The following is a 17,917-nucleotide window of genomic DNA, read 5'->3' as shown; positions in this document are numbered from 1 at the left end:
TGTGTAAAAACACTGTGGGGTCATGTGGAATTGTTAGGGACAACGCAATATAATATATAATAGGTAAAATTAGATGCAGGGGGAGCATAAGAGTGAGGTGGGTCAAAGTGAGCTGGATATATAAGACAACGGACTTAGGAGTATTCAAACAATTACCAGGATTTTAGATAACTATGTTTATAATGTAGGGAGTGTGGTACGGGTAAGCGAGAAAGTGGATCTAGTTATGGTCTAGTGTCCCTGAAAAAAGAATTAGACAACGCAATTGTAGAAGAGGTGTAATCCTATTAAGTAGTTATGTACCCAAAGTGGAAGGTAACATAGCATAGTATATTACTGGATTAACAAAAGAACAATAGATTTAGAACAAGTCACATAGAGGTAACAGTATTAATTACCAACATAAACAAAGTAAACCGTTATAAAGCATTGTATAATATTTGGTTTGCAACAGTATAGTAAAATATAGAACAAATCTCCGGTATATAATGGAGTAAAAACCATCGACATGTAAATTGAGCATAGTCACTTAACCTTCTTGGAGATCAAGTCGAGGGGCAATCACCAGTCCAGATCGCCAGAAAAAACGAAGAACTCGACTACCTCCGAAGGAATGAATGTTGGAACTGCGTGCTCCGAAGATACCTGAAAAAATAAACTGAGAAACCATATATAACGACTTTGTCAAAGAGGACGTTGAGATATTTCTAGAACTCGGGTGAATATGCACAGTCAAAGTTTCTAAGCAAAAAAGAAGAATAGGCTGACAGTTTGTATATAAGGCCATAGAGACATCATGTAAAATAGCCTATGTCCTAAACTCAAAGTAGAACTAATGTTTACTTAGATTATCAAGGGGAATAGGTGGATCTTGCGGACTGGAGCGGCGATTCCTGGGCCGAGGCTGTGAAGAAGATGGTGGGGTGGAGAAGGGGGATCCATGAGCTGTAGCCTAGTGAGGCAGCGGCTCGCCCCTTCGGGGGAGAGGACTGTGGACCATTTCGAGATGAGTGAGCATCAGTTTAAAGGGGAATCCCCAATGATACTTAATGTTCATGGAGTGGAGAATGTCTAGGTATGGTTTCATAGCTCGCCTTTTGGCGATGGTGGTAGGGGCCAAGTCAGGGAAAAGTTCGTAGTGGTGGCCTTGGAATACCAAAGGTGCTGACTTTCTCGCCGCCTGTAAGAGTTGTTCTTTTGTTTTGTAGAAATGCAGCTTAAGAATTTTGTCCCTTGGTGGGCCTTCTGGCTTGCGTTTGCTCAAAGCTCAGTGGATGGTCCATTTCCAAGCGCTCAATTGAGATACCCGGTAGAAGTTCCTGAAACAGAGCTGTCGCCGTGGACTGAAGATCAGTGATTGTCTCTGGCAGTCCCCTGATTCTAATGTTACTCCTACGGGCTCGATTTTCAAAATCTTCTAATCTATTATTGAGGGTGTAGATCTCGTCATGAAGCATCTCGATATCATTTTCCTGAGTGGCAAGATTTGTGAGGGTAGAGTCCATCTTGTCTTCAAGGTTAGAAGTACGGGAACCCAGCTCTCTGATCTCTTTAGTTAGGTCTTTAGTCAATTTGTCCGACATTTTGAGTAATTCAGAGTGTAAAATAGACTGGAACTGCGAAAGTAGAGCTGTTTGGTCCGAAGTTGGGGTGTTAGGGATTCTGGTTGTAGAAGCTGGAATCATCTCTGAGTCTGCTCCATCTGGTATAGAAGAGTTGGAGGATTCTGACTGGGAGAGTGGTCCAGGGGACATGTTGGCATCCAGATCCGTTAGTGGGAGAAACCTATTGCTAGAGTACTTTGAGTTGGTTTTGCGCAGTTTAGGCATGAGGGCGACTATATACTGTAAGGAATCCCAGTATTATATGTCCAGCTTTAGAAAAATGAAGTCAGAGGTGAAGCATGTGACGCGTTGTCCCCTGCAAGGTGTGAGGGGGTGTGGATTAAGTCATTATGGAAGTCTCAGGGTATAGTATAGAATAGATCTAGGCCGACTGATGGTATATTTTTGACTTGGCCAGCAGGTGGCGTAATTTGACTAAAAGTCTGAAAAGTGGCCAAAGTAGTAGAGTAGAATGGCTTTAGAGCAAGTTATATGGAATGGACACTAGGTGTCTCTGTAGAATCATTGGAAAGAGATATGAATGCAGATCGTGCAAAACAAATAAGATGCAGGTATATTTTGTTCATGAAAATCTTTGTATCCAAAAGGTAATGTAGTCTGTCCTTCTGCAATAATAAAAGGACTTTTATATTTCCGCGTCTCCTCTGCTGTTGTACTCTTCTCCGGGTCGGTGCTGCCGATGTTTCTGCCTCTGTGTCCCACAAGGAGGGTGGAAGGGCTCTCCTGGGGCTGTGGGATTAGTTTGGTAGAGTCTCCGCTGCTGTCCTCTTAAAGTCTGGAAGATGTGGCACTCTGAGGCTGGTTCTTTTGAGAAGCTGTGTGGCAGTGTATCCTTCCGCCTTTCACCCCACAGCTTCAGCTGCAGCTTCTGAGAGGCTGTAACTTCTGATGTCTTTATCCCAGTTCAACCATCCAGGTGTCAGAATGTTCAGTCCGGATTAGGGAATAAAGACAGATAAAATTCTGGATAAAAAAGCCTCTTTTGTGCTTTGTAGGTCGCTTCAAAGAGGTACCAGAGTGGGAGCTCAGATCCCCTGCATCCTACACCAGCAGAGGTCAGGCCCTCATTTATGTCTTTTTTATGTTTTGTCGGTTTTATGCAATGAAAATTATTTTATATAAAAAATAATTATTTTTGCATCGCTTTATTCTGCGAGCTATAACTTTTTTATTTTTTCGCTGATGATGCTGTGTGGGGGCTCGTTTTTTGCGGGACAAGATGATGTTTTCAGCGGTACCATGGATATTTATATGCGTCTTTTTGATCGCGCGTTATTGCACTTTTTGTTTGGCGGTATGATAATAAATCATTATTTTTTTCTTCGTTTTTTATTTTTATTTTTTAAGGGGTTCTCTAAAGGGGTTAACTAATGGGACAGTTTTATAGGGCAGGTCGTTACGGACGCGACAATACCAAATATGTGTACTTCTGTTGTTTTTTTTCTGTTTTTCTTTCCAAAAAATGAATTTATTGGGGAATATTTTTTTTTTTCTAATTTATTTAGTGATTTTTTAAAAATTATTTTTACACTTTTTTTTTAACTTTATTAGGTTGTCCCAGGGGGGACATCACTGTCCTGTCACATCACAGATCATCACAGATCAGCGATCTGTCACAGTCATAGACGCAGACTTCCGACTTCCTCATGCCTTCGCTTTGCAGGCACTGAGGAAGTCAGCTCCCTACATCCAAGATGGCGGCGGGGACCTGTAGTGAAAGAGCCCCCTGCAGCAGCGCTGCACATTGCGCTGCGGTGGGGGGCTCAGGGAAGCACGGAGGGAGCCCCTTCCCTGCCGATGCTTCCCTTTAACCCCCGGTACACCACGATCGTGTTTGATTGCGGTGTGCAAGGGGTTAAAGTGTCGGGGACGGTCCGTGACCGCCCCTGACACATTGTGCCGGGTGTCAGCTGTGATAATTAGCTGACACCCGGCCGCGATCAGCGGCGCTCACCACGTGAGTGCCACTGATCGCTGTGACATACTATCCCGTCCCTGGGAATTCCCAGGGCACATGGACGGGATAGTGCATCACATGGGATTAAGGGGTTAAATTAACTGGCTCCCATAGCGTGTCGGTGTCCCCGCCTGCTCAGGACACCGGCACCTGGCCCCCCCGACGAGAGGTATGTCTTTTTTTTTATTCGCAGCAGCAGCAGCATATGGGCCATAATCTATGGAGCATCTTATGGGGCCATAACCTTTAAGGAGCAGCATATGGAGCATATTCTATGGAGCACCTTATGGGGCCATAACCTTTATGGAGCAGCATATGGGGCATATTCTATGGAGCATCTTATGGGGCTATCAAGATAAATGGACCAGCATATAGGGCATATTCTATGGAGCATCTTATGGGGACATAACCTTTATGGAACATTATATGGGGCATATTTTGTATGGAGCATCATGAACTGTATGGAGCATTATATGGGGCTCCTGATTCAATATGGATATTCAAAAACATTTAACCTACTGATGTCTCAATTAATTTTACTTTTATTGGTATCTTTTTTTATTTTTATTGGTATCTTTTTTTATTTTTGAAATTTACCAGTAGTTGCTGCATTTTCCACCCTAGGCTTATACTCGAGTCAGTTGCCAGTTTTTTTTGGCAAAATTAAGGGCCTCGGCTTATACTCAAGTATAAAGAGTAGACTAATTTGTGTGACACCACTCTCTGATTTAAGTGTACAAAAATTAAAAGTTTGAAATTGCAAAATGTTAAAAAATTTGTCAAATTTGTTTTTTTTTCATAAATAAACGCAAGTTATATTGAGGAAATTTTACCACTAACATGAAGCACAATATGTCACGAAAAAACAATCTCAGAATCAGTGGAATCCGTTGAAGCGTTCCAGATCTATAACCCAAAACTGACATTGGTCAGAATTTTAAAAATTGACTTGGTCAGTAAGTACCAAATTGGCTCTGAGGGGTTAATGTTGTTGATCATAAAAGCAAAGATTGGCCAGAAAGACTACACTGTAATGGTGATCACACAATTGTAATACGATCAGAATAGACAATCTATAAAGCAGCCACAGACGGTGACTGAGAAAAATCTGTGACTTCTCTGCATTTAGTGGCTTCTACTCACCTGGGTAGTCATATGTAGGAATCTCCTCTTTACACCGCTCATCACCCCTCACATATGTCTCTGTAGTATTAATATGGGTCAGATCTTCACCCTGAAACAAATATTGTAAAAGTCACAGACAGATGGAGACGTCACATCTATGATCAGCTCTAATCCTGCCATCTCCATCGTTCTCATTACACAAGTATAAAACATATAATACTGGTGGATAAAACAAGACTGAGCACAAGACCTTCACAGCCGTCTACACATCATAGGGGAGATCTCCTGACACCTTCTCTCCATCTACCTGATGATCCTGAGGAACATTGGGATCTTCTTGTTTACAGTCCTGTGGAAGAAGAGGACGGGGACATCTCCCTGGTGTTGTCCTCTTACTGGATAGATCTGGAGGAAACACATACAGGGACTGAATTCATTCTTTACATACAGATAATTATAGGCCGTGTGTATTTAGTCCTGTCTATTACCTGGTGATGTGAGGGGCTGGGGAACCTCCATCATGACGTCCTTGTACACATCTTTGTGTCCTTCTAAATACTCCCACTCCTCCATGGAGAAATAGACGGTGACATCCTGACACCTTATAGGAACCTGACACATACAATGATATCATCATCCCCCGATCCCTTCATAGCATTACTGTATAATGTCCCAGCATTCCCAGCAGTGTCACCTCTCCAGTCAGCAGCTCAATCATCTTGTAGGTGAGTTCTAGTATCTTCTGGTCATTGATGTCCTCATATACCAGGGGGTTACATGGAGACCTTGGGTTTGGACTCAGGGGTCTTCCCCATCCCTCAGAAACAGGGTCCTGACAGCACTCACTAGAGGTCTTCTTCACTGCTGTGTAATCCTGGTTATGGAGAGACACATTAATAAATCTCACTACAGACATTCCCAGAGTCCTCACCTCTCCAGTTCTGTCCATCTGTTATTCCCATAGATAAGAATGATGTAATGTGACGTCATCAGAATCTCTCACCTCTCCAGTAAGCCGGAAGAGGATCTCTAGGGTGAGGTGTAATATCCTCTCCACCATCTTGTCTCTGTCCATATCCATCCTTGATGGGTAAATCAGGAAAATTCTCTTATATAGAAGATCTTCACTGAGAGGATCCGATATTGTAGAGATCTGAATGAGAAGAAGATGAGACGATGGAACATCATAAAAATCCTGTGTAATGATACAATTACTGGAGATAATAAGGGAAACATATCAGGAGATAGAACATGTAGATGTTGTATTCTCTAGTCTTTTATGGACTGGAACATAAATTGAATTTCTGACTAACACATCTCCTCCATGCTCCCAGTCACTGGCTATGTTACTCACTGCTTCAGTAACTGATTGGCTGCAGGAATCACAAGTTCATTGGGACTGACCAAGTAATACAGAGACTGGCGGGGACCCAAGCAGCAATGGTATTTTTATTATTTTACAACATACTGCGTTCTTCCCTGACATCTAATAAAACCTATATATTTAGGCCACAGACAACAAGCAGTTTCTGCCTCGGAGTCGGCAGCTGAATACGTTCCTCATAGACTCATCTTCCATAACGCTAATTCTCGTCTCATTTCCCGACACTGGAATCGGCATTAGCAATACTGCAGGAGATATTCATTACACGGGACAGGAGAAATAACTACTTCATGATGAGGACGACATCTTCATCTTCTACTACGGCTCTAGGAACATATTTGGCCAGAGTCCGTCACTGACTCCATCCCCACCGGCCGTCTATATGAAGGTTTCCCGTCTTCCCCGCACTGTAATCTTCTATCACGTTAGATCTCAGGTCTGAGTCACACACAGAAGTTTGAGGTTTTTATAAAAGATTTTTGTAAGTACAACAAGACAGGAGTTATTTGATAATGTCTCCATGTACAGCGTTTTATTTTCTCTTTATGTTTTTTTTTTTTAGCATTTTGTTGTAGGCTTCCATATATTACATGAAAAAACACCCCCCCAAAAATTGGGGATGGAGGTACTGTGGAAAAATGATACTGTGTGTGGGAATCAAGAAAGTGGCACTGTATGGTATCAAGAATGTGGATAAGTGAGGATTTATTATCTAGTGGCTTGGGCAGAAGAATATTGTGTGGGGCATCTTGTACTATCATAATGTGTGGGGGAATGGAGGTACTGTGGGAACATTATACTGTGTGGGAGCAATGTACTACAAGAGTAATAAATGTTTCCTTGGTTACCGTCTTTCATAGTTGGGTCGTTTGTATCTATCAGCGGAAAAAGAGCAAAACCATTGTGATGCTTATAAGGAGACAACACAAAAAACCCCTAAATATAAAATTTCTGTACCAACCCCACAATCTGTGACTCTTCAGGGTAAATCGCTCTCTCACCATTGGATTAGAGCTGATACTATGGAGCTAAAGTGACTAAACAGACTTTCTGTCACCTCCATAAAGGGTGTGGTGTAGTGACCACTGTGTCCGCTAGGGGGCGCTGTGTGGGTGTCCCAGGACAGGCGTATAAGCATTTCCAGTGTCCTGATAGGTGAAGGATGCTGAATGATCGCAATGTATCTCAAGGTGGGTGGCCTTGAGATGAAGACTTGTGTATGTGTTGATCAGCAGTGATACTGCTGAGGTTTCGTGCCAATGGGTTATGGAGAGCTACCTACAAATCCACCCAGGGGTGTGGCATAAAACATACATAGATTTCACTTGCACATATACTAACAGCTAATATATACAATATAATCAATTGCTTAAAATGGCCACCATAAACCAGATAATGCCTTGGGACTTTCCATAGACAAAAAGGAAATGAACACCAGAGGTCTCAAATTTTGGCCTAACTGCAGGAAAGGCGACAGTTATACGTTAGTTGCTTAATCATTCTGTTGCTATGCGTTAACCGCAATATTCCATATATTTAGATAACCAAATAACCAATACCAGAGAAGCTTGACCATATGATCCTTAACTAATCTGCCCTTCTATATGCAGCTATAAAAGCATATGTTACTCAATAGCATCAGTATTGATGGAATGTTATTCTGTCACCTGGGTGTGCAGTGTCATTCTTGAGCGCTCTAATACTCAGCCTAATTGGGAACGGACGCCGCACATACAGGGATAGATGTATCCTAACAAACTTTCCTTCACATCTGACGCCTGAACATGGGACTGGACAAAACACATGGGGACCCTGCTGACAGGAGAGATGGGAGTGTCAGCCTCGGTCTCTGCTCACGGGATGGAGACTGTACAGCTCCATAGTAAGGTAAGAAAATTCCGTCATCTTGCCTGAATGTTCCCTGTACCCAGCCTGGGTTTATACCTCTTGCAGGTCAGGTGTGGTCATCATCGCATTCCCAGGTAGTGTAAAAAGTCCACGCCCTTAATCAAACCCTGGGATATAAGCCAAAGTGCCTGCTGTGTGCCGTGCTGTGCGTGATTATGTTTTTAATATAGGTTACCTTGACGCGGTGAAGCAGCTTGGTATACATTTTTTTGCAAAAAAACGTATCGACTAAATACCCTGTATTTGTTATCCAGCACTTGCTGATTACTGTCATATATTTTACTGCAGAGTATTTTTGCAAATCTGTTCTCTTGTTGTGTCTCAGTTAGTGGGTGGTGTGAACGTTGTCTTACCGACTTGTTCACACTTGTGCATGTCACATGTGTTTTTAATCCGTTTTTCCTTGCCTAGCACGGTTTGAGAGACCCCACCCCTCTCTTGTGTGGCATGCACAAAAGAGCTGTCTTGCACCACAAGCCCATACTAAGAAGCGCCTGTCCGAATCCTGCTCATTTTAGACACTGTTCAGATGTTCAGGTTTTAAATACATTAGATAGGGACTGCTTCAATACGGGTTACCTTGACGCGGTGAAGCAGCTTGGTATACATTTTTTTGCAAAAAACGTATCGACTAAATACCCTGTATTTGTTATCCATCACTTGCTGATTACTGTCATATATTTTACTGCAGAGTATTTTTGCAAATCTGTTTTCTTGTTGTGTTTATGTTTGTGTAGTGATCCCAGCAAAGAGCAAACAGATGAACGGCATACTAGGGCACACAAATCACCACATTACCAGACGGAGCTATTTATCTGAAGTATTGCGGCATATAATTCAGTCAAAAAATGGAGGTGCTTGCATGAAAAAACATGAATATTTCAATGTGAAGCGAAAAAAGATGAAATATGCAGCACTCACCGATATGGCTGAAAAACTGTGCGTCTTTATTTCACATAATATCCATCAAATGTGTGGACATGCAGGACGTTAGAGGAATGCTAGGGGAGGGAGGTGCCGGACAACGGCCGATTACTCGCTTCTACGGGTCCAGGTGAGGGGATTACCTAAAGGTCATTCCCTTTATAGGATCACAGACCTTACTAATTAACATACATAAGTTGTGAAGCAAACATTTACAAAAAAATATATAGTTATACAATATACAGAGTGCAAGATACTAGTAAAGAATATATCTTTCCATATTGATTTACAAGATAATCTATATTTTTACAATATCAAAGGAAGATTATAATCTAAATAACTTTATATATAACATTTTTTATAAAAATACTGATAGATCGATCCAGTCATTTAGTCCCAAAGGACCTTGTGCGTTCGCTTTCAGGATCCATTTTGCTTCTTGTTGCAATAAAGCTTTGTCATGGTTACCTCCTTGAGGTGGAAAATTGACCTTTTCAATCCCTGCAAAACTCAAAATTTCTGGGTTAGCTTTATGCACATCTTGAATATGCTTAATTAATCGCAGTGAGCCCTTTCCTGATGTAATAGATCTATAGTGTTCACCAAAACGTATCATAAGTGGTCTTTTAGTTTTTCCAATATAAAAATAACCACATGGACAAAAAATAATATAAACCACGAATTTAGTTTGACAAGAAATGTAGTTTTGTACCTTATTTTCAATAGAGCCAAAATGTATAGAATTCCCTGTCAGGTGAAGATGATAGTATTTGCAGAGACCACATTTATAATTTCATTTTATTGATAAATCTCGTAGCCAATTTTTTTTGAGGAGGACGAAGTCTATGATGTACTAATAAATCACCTATATTATGTGCCCTTTTGTATGCAAATTGAGGAACTAATTTATCATCTGTGTGTAAGGTTTTTTCTGCATCAATGAGATGCCAGTGTTTTCTCACTGCTGCATGTATTGCTCTATCCATTGCACTATGTTTGAAACAAAAATTACATTTTTTTGTAGGTTTGACTACACTATTTAATATTTTAGTCCTTTCCTTTAACCCCTTTCTGACATCAGAGACGTACTATCCCGTCCATGGGACCCGGGCCCCTATGCCCATGGACGGGAAAGTACGTCTGATTATCACAGCTGACACCCGGCACAATGTGTCAGGGGCGGTCACGGACCGCCCCGACACGTTAACCCCTTGCACACCGCGATCAAACATGATCGCGGTGTACCGGGGGTTAAAGGGAAGCATCGGCAGGGAGGGGGCTCCCTCTGTGCTTCCCTGAGCCCCCCACAGCAGCGCAATGTGCATCGCTGCTGCGGCTCTTTCCCTGCAGGCCCCCGAATCCAAGATGGCGACGGGGGCCTGCAGGGAGCTGGCTTCCTCAGTGCCTGCAAAGCGCAGGCATGAGGAAGTCTGCAGTAGTGCCTGTGACAGATCACTGATCTGTCACAGTGATCTGTGATGTGACAGATCAGCGGTCACAGCACAGTGATGTCCCACCTGGGACTATGCAATAAAGTAAAAAAAAAATAAAAAAAAGTGTTAAAATAATTTTAAAAAAATCGCCAAATAAATTAGAAAAAAAAAAAAATATTCCCCCAATAAATCCATTTTTTGGAAATAAAAAAAACAAAACAATAAAAGTACACATATTAGGTATCGCCGCGTCCATAACGACCCGCCCTATAAAACTGTCCCATTAGTTAACCCCTTTAGCGAACCCCTTAAAAAATAAAAATAAAAAACGAAGCAAAAAATAATGATTTATTATCATACCGCCAAACAAAAAGTGTAATAACGCGTGATCAAAAAGACGCATATAAATATCCATGGTACCGCTGAAAACGTCATCTTGTCCCGCAAAAAACGAGCCGCCACACAGCATCATCAGCGAAAAAATAAAAAAGTTATAGCTCGCAGAATAAAGCGATGCATAAATAAATATTTTTTATATAAAATAGTTTTCATTGCAGAAAACCACGAAAACATAAAAAAATGACCTAAATGAGGTATCGCTGTAACCATACTGACCCGAAGAATAAAACCACTTTATCAATTTTACCGCACGCGGAACGGTGTAAACGCACCCCCCCAAAAGAAATTCACAAAACGCTGGTTTTTGTTCATTCTGCGTCCCAAAAATCGGAATAAAAAGCGATCAAAAAATATCACGTGCTCGAAAATGATACCAATAAAAACGTCAACTCGTCCCGCAAAAAATAAGACCTCACATGACTCGGTGGGTCAAAATACGGAAAAATTATAGCTCTCAATATGTGGTGATGCAAAAACTATTTTTACAATAAAAAGCGCCTTTGTGACAGCTGCCAAACATAAAAACCGCCATAAATAGTAAATCAAACCCCCCGTTATCACCCCCTTAGTTAGGGAAAAATAGGACAGATTGGACAACAACTTTTGGGGTTCAATTTCTCCTGTTACCCTTGGGAAAATAAAAAATTGGGGACTAATTGATCATGTTTGTGGAAAAAATTTGATTTTTTTATTTTCATGCCCGGGCATTATAAACTTCTGTGAAGCCCTTGGGGGTTCAAAGTGCTCACCTCACATCTAGATAAGTTCCTTAGGGGGTCTAGTTTTCAAAATGGGGTCATTTGTGGGGGGTTTCCAATGTTTAGGTACATCAGGGGCTCTCCAAAGGCAACATGACACCTGCAGACCATTCCATCAAAGTCTGCATTCCAAAACGTCACTACTTCCCTTCCGAGCCTCGACGTGTGCCCATACAGTAGTTTTCTCCCACATATGGGGTATCAGCATACTCAGGACAAATTGGATAACAACTTTTGGGGTCCAATTTCTCCTGGTACCCTTGGGAAAATAAAAAAATGGTGACTAAAAATCATGTTTGCGGAAAAAATAAGAATTTTTTATTTTCACGCCCGGGCTTTATAAACTTCTGTGAAGCACTGGGGGGTTCAAAGTGCTCACCACACATCTAGATAAGTTCCTTGGGGGGTCTAGTTTACAAAATGGTGTCATTTGTGGGGGGTTTCCACTGTTTTGGTACATCAGGGGTTTTCCAATCGCGACATGGTGTCCGATCTCAATTCCAGCCAAAAACGTCAAATGGCGCTGCTTCCCTTCCGAGCTCTGCCATGCACCCAAATAGTGGTTTACCCCCACATGTGGGGTATCAGCATACTAAGGACAAATTGCACAATAACTTTTAGGGTCCTCTTACCCTTGGAAAAATAAGAATTGACGGTGAAAGATCATTTTTGTGGAAAAAATATGATTTTTTAATTGTACGGCTGTATGTTATAAACTTCTGTGAAGCCCTGTTACACTTGGAAAAATAAAAAAATTGGACCTGAACTAATTTTTTTGTGAAAAAAATGTAAATGTTCATTTTTTTTAAACATTCAAAAAATTCCTGTGAAGCACCTGAAGGGTTAATGAACTTCTTGAATGTGGTTTTGAGTACCATCAGGGGTGCAGTTTTTAGAATGGTGTCACTTTCGGGTATTTTCTATCATATAGACCCTCAAAGTCACGTCAAATGTGATGTGGTCCCTAAAAAATAAATGGTGTTGTAAAAATGAGAAATCGCTGTTTAACTTTTAACCCTTATAACTTCCTAACAAAAAAAAAAATTTTGGCTCCAAAATTGTGCTGATGTAAACATGTGGGAAATGTTACTTATTAAGTATTTAATGTGACATGAAAATTCAAAGTTGGAAAATTGTGAAATTTTCAATATTTTTGCCAAATTTCAGTTTTTTTCCACAAATAAACGCAAGTCATATCAACAAAAGTTTACCACTATCATGAAGTACAATATGTCATGAGAAAACAATGTCAGAATTGTAAAAATTGGCCTGGTCATTAACGTGCAAACCACCCTCGGTGGTAAAGGGGAAAATATTTAATATTACACTTACTGACCCAACTCCACATCATTTGCTGGCTTTAGTTGGTTGTCCAAGACTTTTAACCTTGATCTATCCTTAGGGTCCCATTTCACATAGCGACGCACCAGCGATCCCGACAACGATACGACCTGGTAAGGATCGCTGGTGCGTCGCTACATGGTCACTAGTAAGCTGCCAAATAGGTAGATCTCTTCAACGATGCAGCAGCGATCCCGACAACCATACGACCTGGTAAGGATCGCTGGTGCGTCGCTACATGGTCACTAGTAAGCTGCCAAATAGGTAGATCTCTTCAACGATGCAGCAGCGATCCCGACAACGATACGACCTGGTAAGGATCGCTGGTGCGTCGCTACATGGTCACTAGTAAGCTGCCAAATAGGTAGATCTCTTCAACGATGCAGCAGCGATCCCGACAACCATACGACCTGGTAAGGATCGCTGGTGCGTCGCTACATGGTCACTAGTAAGCTGCCAAATAGGTAGATCTCTTCAACGATGCAGCAGCGATCCCGACAACGATACGACCTGGTAAGGATCGCTGGTGCGTCGCTACATGGTCACTAGTAAGCTGCCAAATAGGTAGATCTCTTCAACGATGCAGCAGCGATCCCGACAACCATACGACCTGGTAAGGATCGCTGGTGCGTCGCTACATGGTCACTAGTAAGCTGCCAAATAGGTAGATCTCTTCAACGATGCACCAGCGATCCCGACAACGATACGACCTGGTAAGGATCGCTGGTGCATTGTCACACAGCAGCTAATCTGAAAGATTCCAGCCTGCGTCCCTGAGTTCTGCGTCGCCAACGAGGTCGCTCATCGGCATCAAACACAGCGATGCATGCTGGCCAGCTGGATGCCGACGATGAAAAAATGGCCCAGGACATTCGAGCACAATCAGCGATATCCAACGGGGGGGGCCGGTCGCCGCTATGTGTCACATGCAGCGAAATCGCTGTTGCGTTACAAAATCGGTGACGCACCAACGATATCGCTATGTGAGACGGTACCTTTAGAAAAGTTCATCATTGGCTGGACTGTGACACACGATCCCCCTACTGAACAGCTGTTCTGTGTCTGCCGCAGTCAGAGCTGCTCGGTTATGGAGCGGCTCCATCTCCTGTATTTCGATAGGGGACGGAAGTGCAGGACGCGGCCACTGTACAGTAGACTGAGCAGCTCAGTAACTGTGGAAGTTCGAGCTGATCGGCCAGGCTTCACAACACCACAGAACAGACATTGATTCTAAGGCCGGGGTCACACTGGCGATTAAATCGGATGAATGCAATGCGATAAAAAAATCGCATTGCATTCGTCCCAATGTTATTCTATGGGGCAGCTCCCATCATGCGATTTTTGATCGGATCCGATCCTCGGACCGAGACAATCGCAGCATGCTGCGATTGTCACCGATTTTCGGATCGGATTCGACAATACAAGTCTATGGGGGCGAGAAAAAATGGGACTAAAAACGGACCAGATGTGTGACTTGCGATAAAATCGCACCCGGTGTCCTTTAGCAAAAGCCGGCAATTCTTGCAATACAGTAAAATCACACTGACCGGTTAAATAATGAATAGATCTAGACACATGTATTATATATATATATATATTAGACATGTCATAGAGACACATTAATATATATTACAGATTCATACAGTTTATCATAGCAGAATAGCCGCAGAAACATTTGCCGGCTTTTGGATATTTATTCTCCTGCCCGACATGAAATGACACATGGTTTACATATAGTTAACCATTTCATTTCATGTTTTTTTTGGTATGTCTATCACTATTAATTAGATGAGGGTTTGTGGTTAAAATTTTGGACTTGTAGGGGTTAATTTAAGGGGTTAATTTGTTGTATGAAATTACGGGGACTCCCTGCAGCCTCAGTGACGTCAGCAGGAGTCCCTGCAATTTAATCCAACGAATTAACCCCTTAAATTAACCCCTACAAGTCCAAAATTTTAACCACAAACCCTCATCTAATTAATAGTGATAGACATACCAAAAAAAACATGAAATGAAATGGTTAACTATATGTAAACCATGTGTCATTTCATGTCGGGCAGGAGAATAAATATCCAAAAGCCGGCAAATGTTTCTGCGGCTATTCTGCCATGATGAACTGTATGAATTTGTAATATATATATATTAATATGTCTCTATGACATGTCTAAAATATATATATATATGTGTGTGTCTAGATCTATTCATTCTTTGTGTGGGGAAACCTGTCATTGGGCTCCATTATATGTCCATTTAGCTACCCTGCAAGAAAATCTCGCCAGACGGATGTCAAACGGATCCTTACATGCGATATGTCCAATGACGGACACAGTCCGTCATCAGACATTTCCCCTGCTTTGATGAGGGCTCCGGCGCTGAGCCTGCATCAAAGCCGGGACATGTCAGCTGTTATGAACAGCTGACATGTGCCCGCAATAGGCGCGAGCGGAATCGCCGTCCTCCTGCGCCTATTAACTAGTTAAATGCCGCTGTCAAAGCTGATCTGCTCATCGCCCATATGTAGCAGAGCCGATCGGGTTGCGCAAGCTTCTAGCCTCCTATGGAGGCTACTGAAGCATGCCAAAAGTAAAAAAAAAATGTTTAAAAATAAAAAAAAATTAAAAAAAACCCTAAAAGTTCAAATCACCCCCCTTTCGCCCCAATCAAAATAAAACAGTAAAAAAAAAATCCCACATACACATATTAGGTATCGCCGCATTCAGAATCGCCCGATCAATAAAAAAAAAGCATTAACCCGATCGCTAAACGGCGTAGCAAGAAAAAAATTCAAAACGCCAGAATTACATTTTTTTGGTCACCAAGACATTGCATTAAAATGCAATAACGGGCGATCAAAAGAACGTATCTGCACAAAAGTGGTATCATTAAAAACGTCAGTCCGGCACGGAAAAAATAAGCCCTCACCCGACCCCAGATCACGAAAAATGGAGACGCTACGGGTCTCGGAAAATTGCGCAATTTTTTTTTTTTTTTTAGCAAACTTTGGAATTTTTTTTCACCACTTAGATAAAAGAGGACATAGACATGTTTGGTGTCTATGAACTCGTAATGACCTGGAGAATCATAATGGCAGGTCAGATTTAGCATCTAGTGAACCTAACAAAAAAGCCAAGCAAAAAACAAGTGTGGGATTGCACTTTTTTTGCAATTTCACTGCACTTGGAATTTTTTCCCCGTTTTCGAGTACACGATATTGTAAAACCAATGATGTCATTTAAAAGTACAACTCGTCCCGCAAAAAATAAGCCCTCACATGGCCATATAAACGGAAAAATAAAAAAGTTATGGCTCTGGAAAGAAGGGGAGGGAAAAATGAAGATGTAAAACCAAAAATACCCCTGGTCGTTAAGGGGTTAAAATCGCATCAATTAAGAAAAATCGCATCAAAAACGGATCAATGGTTAAGATACCTTTGTGCGATTTCGGACCGTTAAAATGGGACCGTTTTTTTAATGTTTGTGTGTGACTCCAGCCTAAGGCCATCAATGGTAAAGTTGTGGACTCCTCTTTACACCTATTACATGCAATACTACCTCAATGATCATTACTATAACTTCACTGTAACTAGAGTTAGTATGTAACCAGTGCTGCAGCCAGATTCTGTGTGACTTGCTGGGAATTGTAGTGCTCTGCACAACCAGCAGGGAAAGTTGGGAGCATTTAGACATTTTTGTTTCAGGATGAAATAAACTCATTTTCCTTTTTCATCTGCTTTGCTTCCATCCTGTAATCTGCATGTGTGCGTTGCAGAGATCAGAGTTACTCTGTAAGGCCTACTTTACACGTCAGTATTTTTGATCAGTATTTCATCAGTATTTGTATGCCAAGACCAGGAGTGTCTCCAAAACAGAGAACATGTGTCAGTCTTTCAGTTATAGTTTTTTTCTGTAAGTTCCACTCCTGGTTTTGGTATACAAATAGGTCGCCCTCCCAGGGCTGTGGGGGTACTCGGTACCAGGCCGGTATCAGTGGGATGTGTCACAGCAGCGGTGACCCGGTCCGTGGCCCTGGGCGCCCAAGTAATAGGAAGATGTGAATGGTGGAATGTAGTTAAATGAATAGTTTGTGACGCCACCTGTGGTGTTCGGCAAGGGAGGTGTTAAGCCGACGCTGCAGACAGATCCTCCGGGACAGATGGTGTGGTGCAGCGATGATGGTATAGCTCTCCACAGGCAGGGCTGCTGTCCCAGGGCAGTGTAGATGTGGGGACATTCAGATGGTGTAGTGTCCGGCGCAGGGCATGTAGCAGTGTCAGGCAGATGGACGCAGGAAGGAATGGAGGACACCAGGGCATGTAGTTCCAAAGCTTTACTCACAGTCAGTAATGCCCGCTTCTGTGCCGTGTCCTCCGGGTCAGGGACTCAGCCAACCTCCAGGCAAGATGGAAAGCTCCCCTCCAACTTATGTGCCTTTCCTGAACGTCTCCTCTATAGCTCCTTTAAGTGTGAAGATCTCCAGTACCGTGGTACTCTGGAGTTCCTCCTGACAGATGTTCCCAAGAACTCTACTTGTACGGCAGACTGCTTCGGGGACTCCCTTCTCCCGTGTCCCGGCTCTCTATCCGTGTTGCTGTTGTGCCCCCAAGTCTTAGATGGGATTAGTGCATTTACAGCCAACTACTCCACCGCTGTCTGCTGCAGAACCATAAGTGTCCATACAACCTCGAGGACCGGGCCCCGGCCTTGCGCTGAGAACCTATAGGCAGGGTTCCTCTTCCAACCCACATCCTCTCTGTTCTCTCTACTCCTTCATTCCGTACTTGTATTTCTTTCTTATGGAAGCTTAGATTTCAGTTTTACGTCTTTCTCCTTCTTTTCCTTTCCCGTGCCAGCTGGCTCAGATCACTGAGGCAGCTGCAGCACTCCTTCCTCCATCCCTTCTTCCAGGGATCCTCACTCCTGTCTGAGTGACTTCCTACCCAACTGACCTTCTGTCAGACTCACCTGTCATCCTACACTTTCCCACTCTTTTATATCTTAACTCCACCCACCTCCCAGCACGTCCAGTGTTCCAAGCAGGGAACCACCAAAGGTGTTCTGCTACTC

The 17,917-nt window shown here is 42.4% G+C and overlaps 1 protein-coding gene across 1 annotated transcript in view; it reads right to left on the bottom strand.

Annotated features, from left to right (window-relative positions):
• The window catches only part of LOC141073005 (uncharacterized), a 124,436-nt gene that overhangs the window by 17,012 nt on the left and 89,507 nt on the right, over positions 1-17,917 (bottom strand). The window contains 1 exon segment of the mRNA XM_073560287.1: positions 6,062-6,072. Coding sequence (XP_073416388.1) covers positions 6,062-6,072 — 11 coding nt within the window.

Source organism: Dendrobates tinctorius, unplaced genomic scaffold, assembly GCF_039654945.1.
Source record: "Dendrobates tinctorius isolate UK_male_01 unplaced genomic scaffold, ASM3965494v1 ptg000294l, whole genome shotgun sequence".
NCBI lineage: Eukaryota > Metazoa > Chordata > Amphibia > Anura > Dendrobatidae > Dendrobates > Dendrobates tinctorius.
This window is presented reverse-complemented; position numbering and strand designations above follow the sequence as displayed.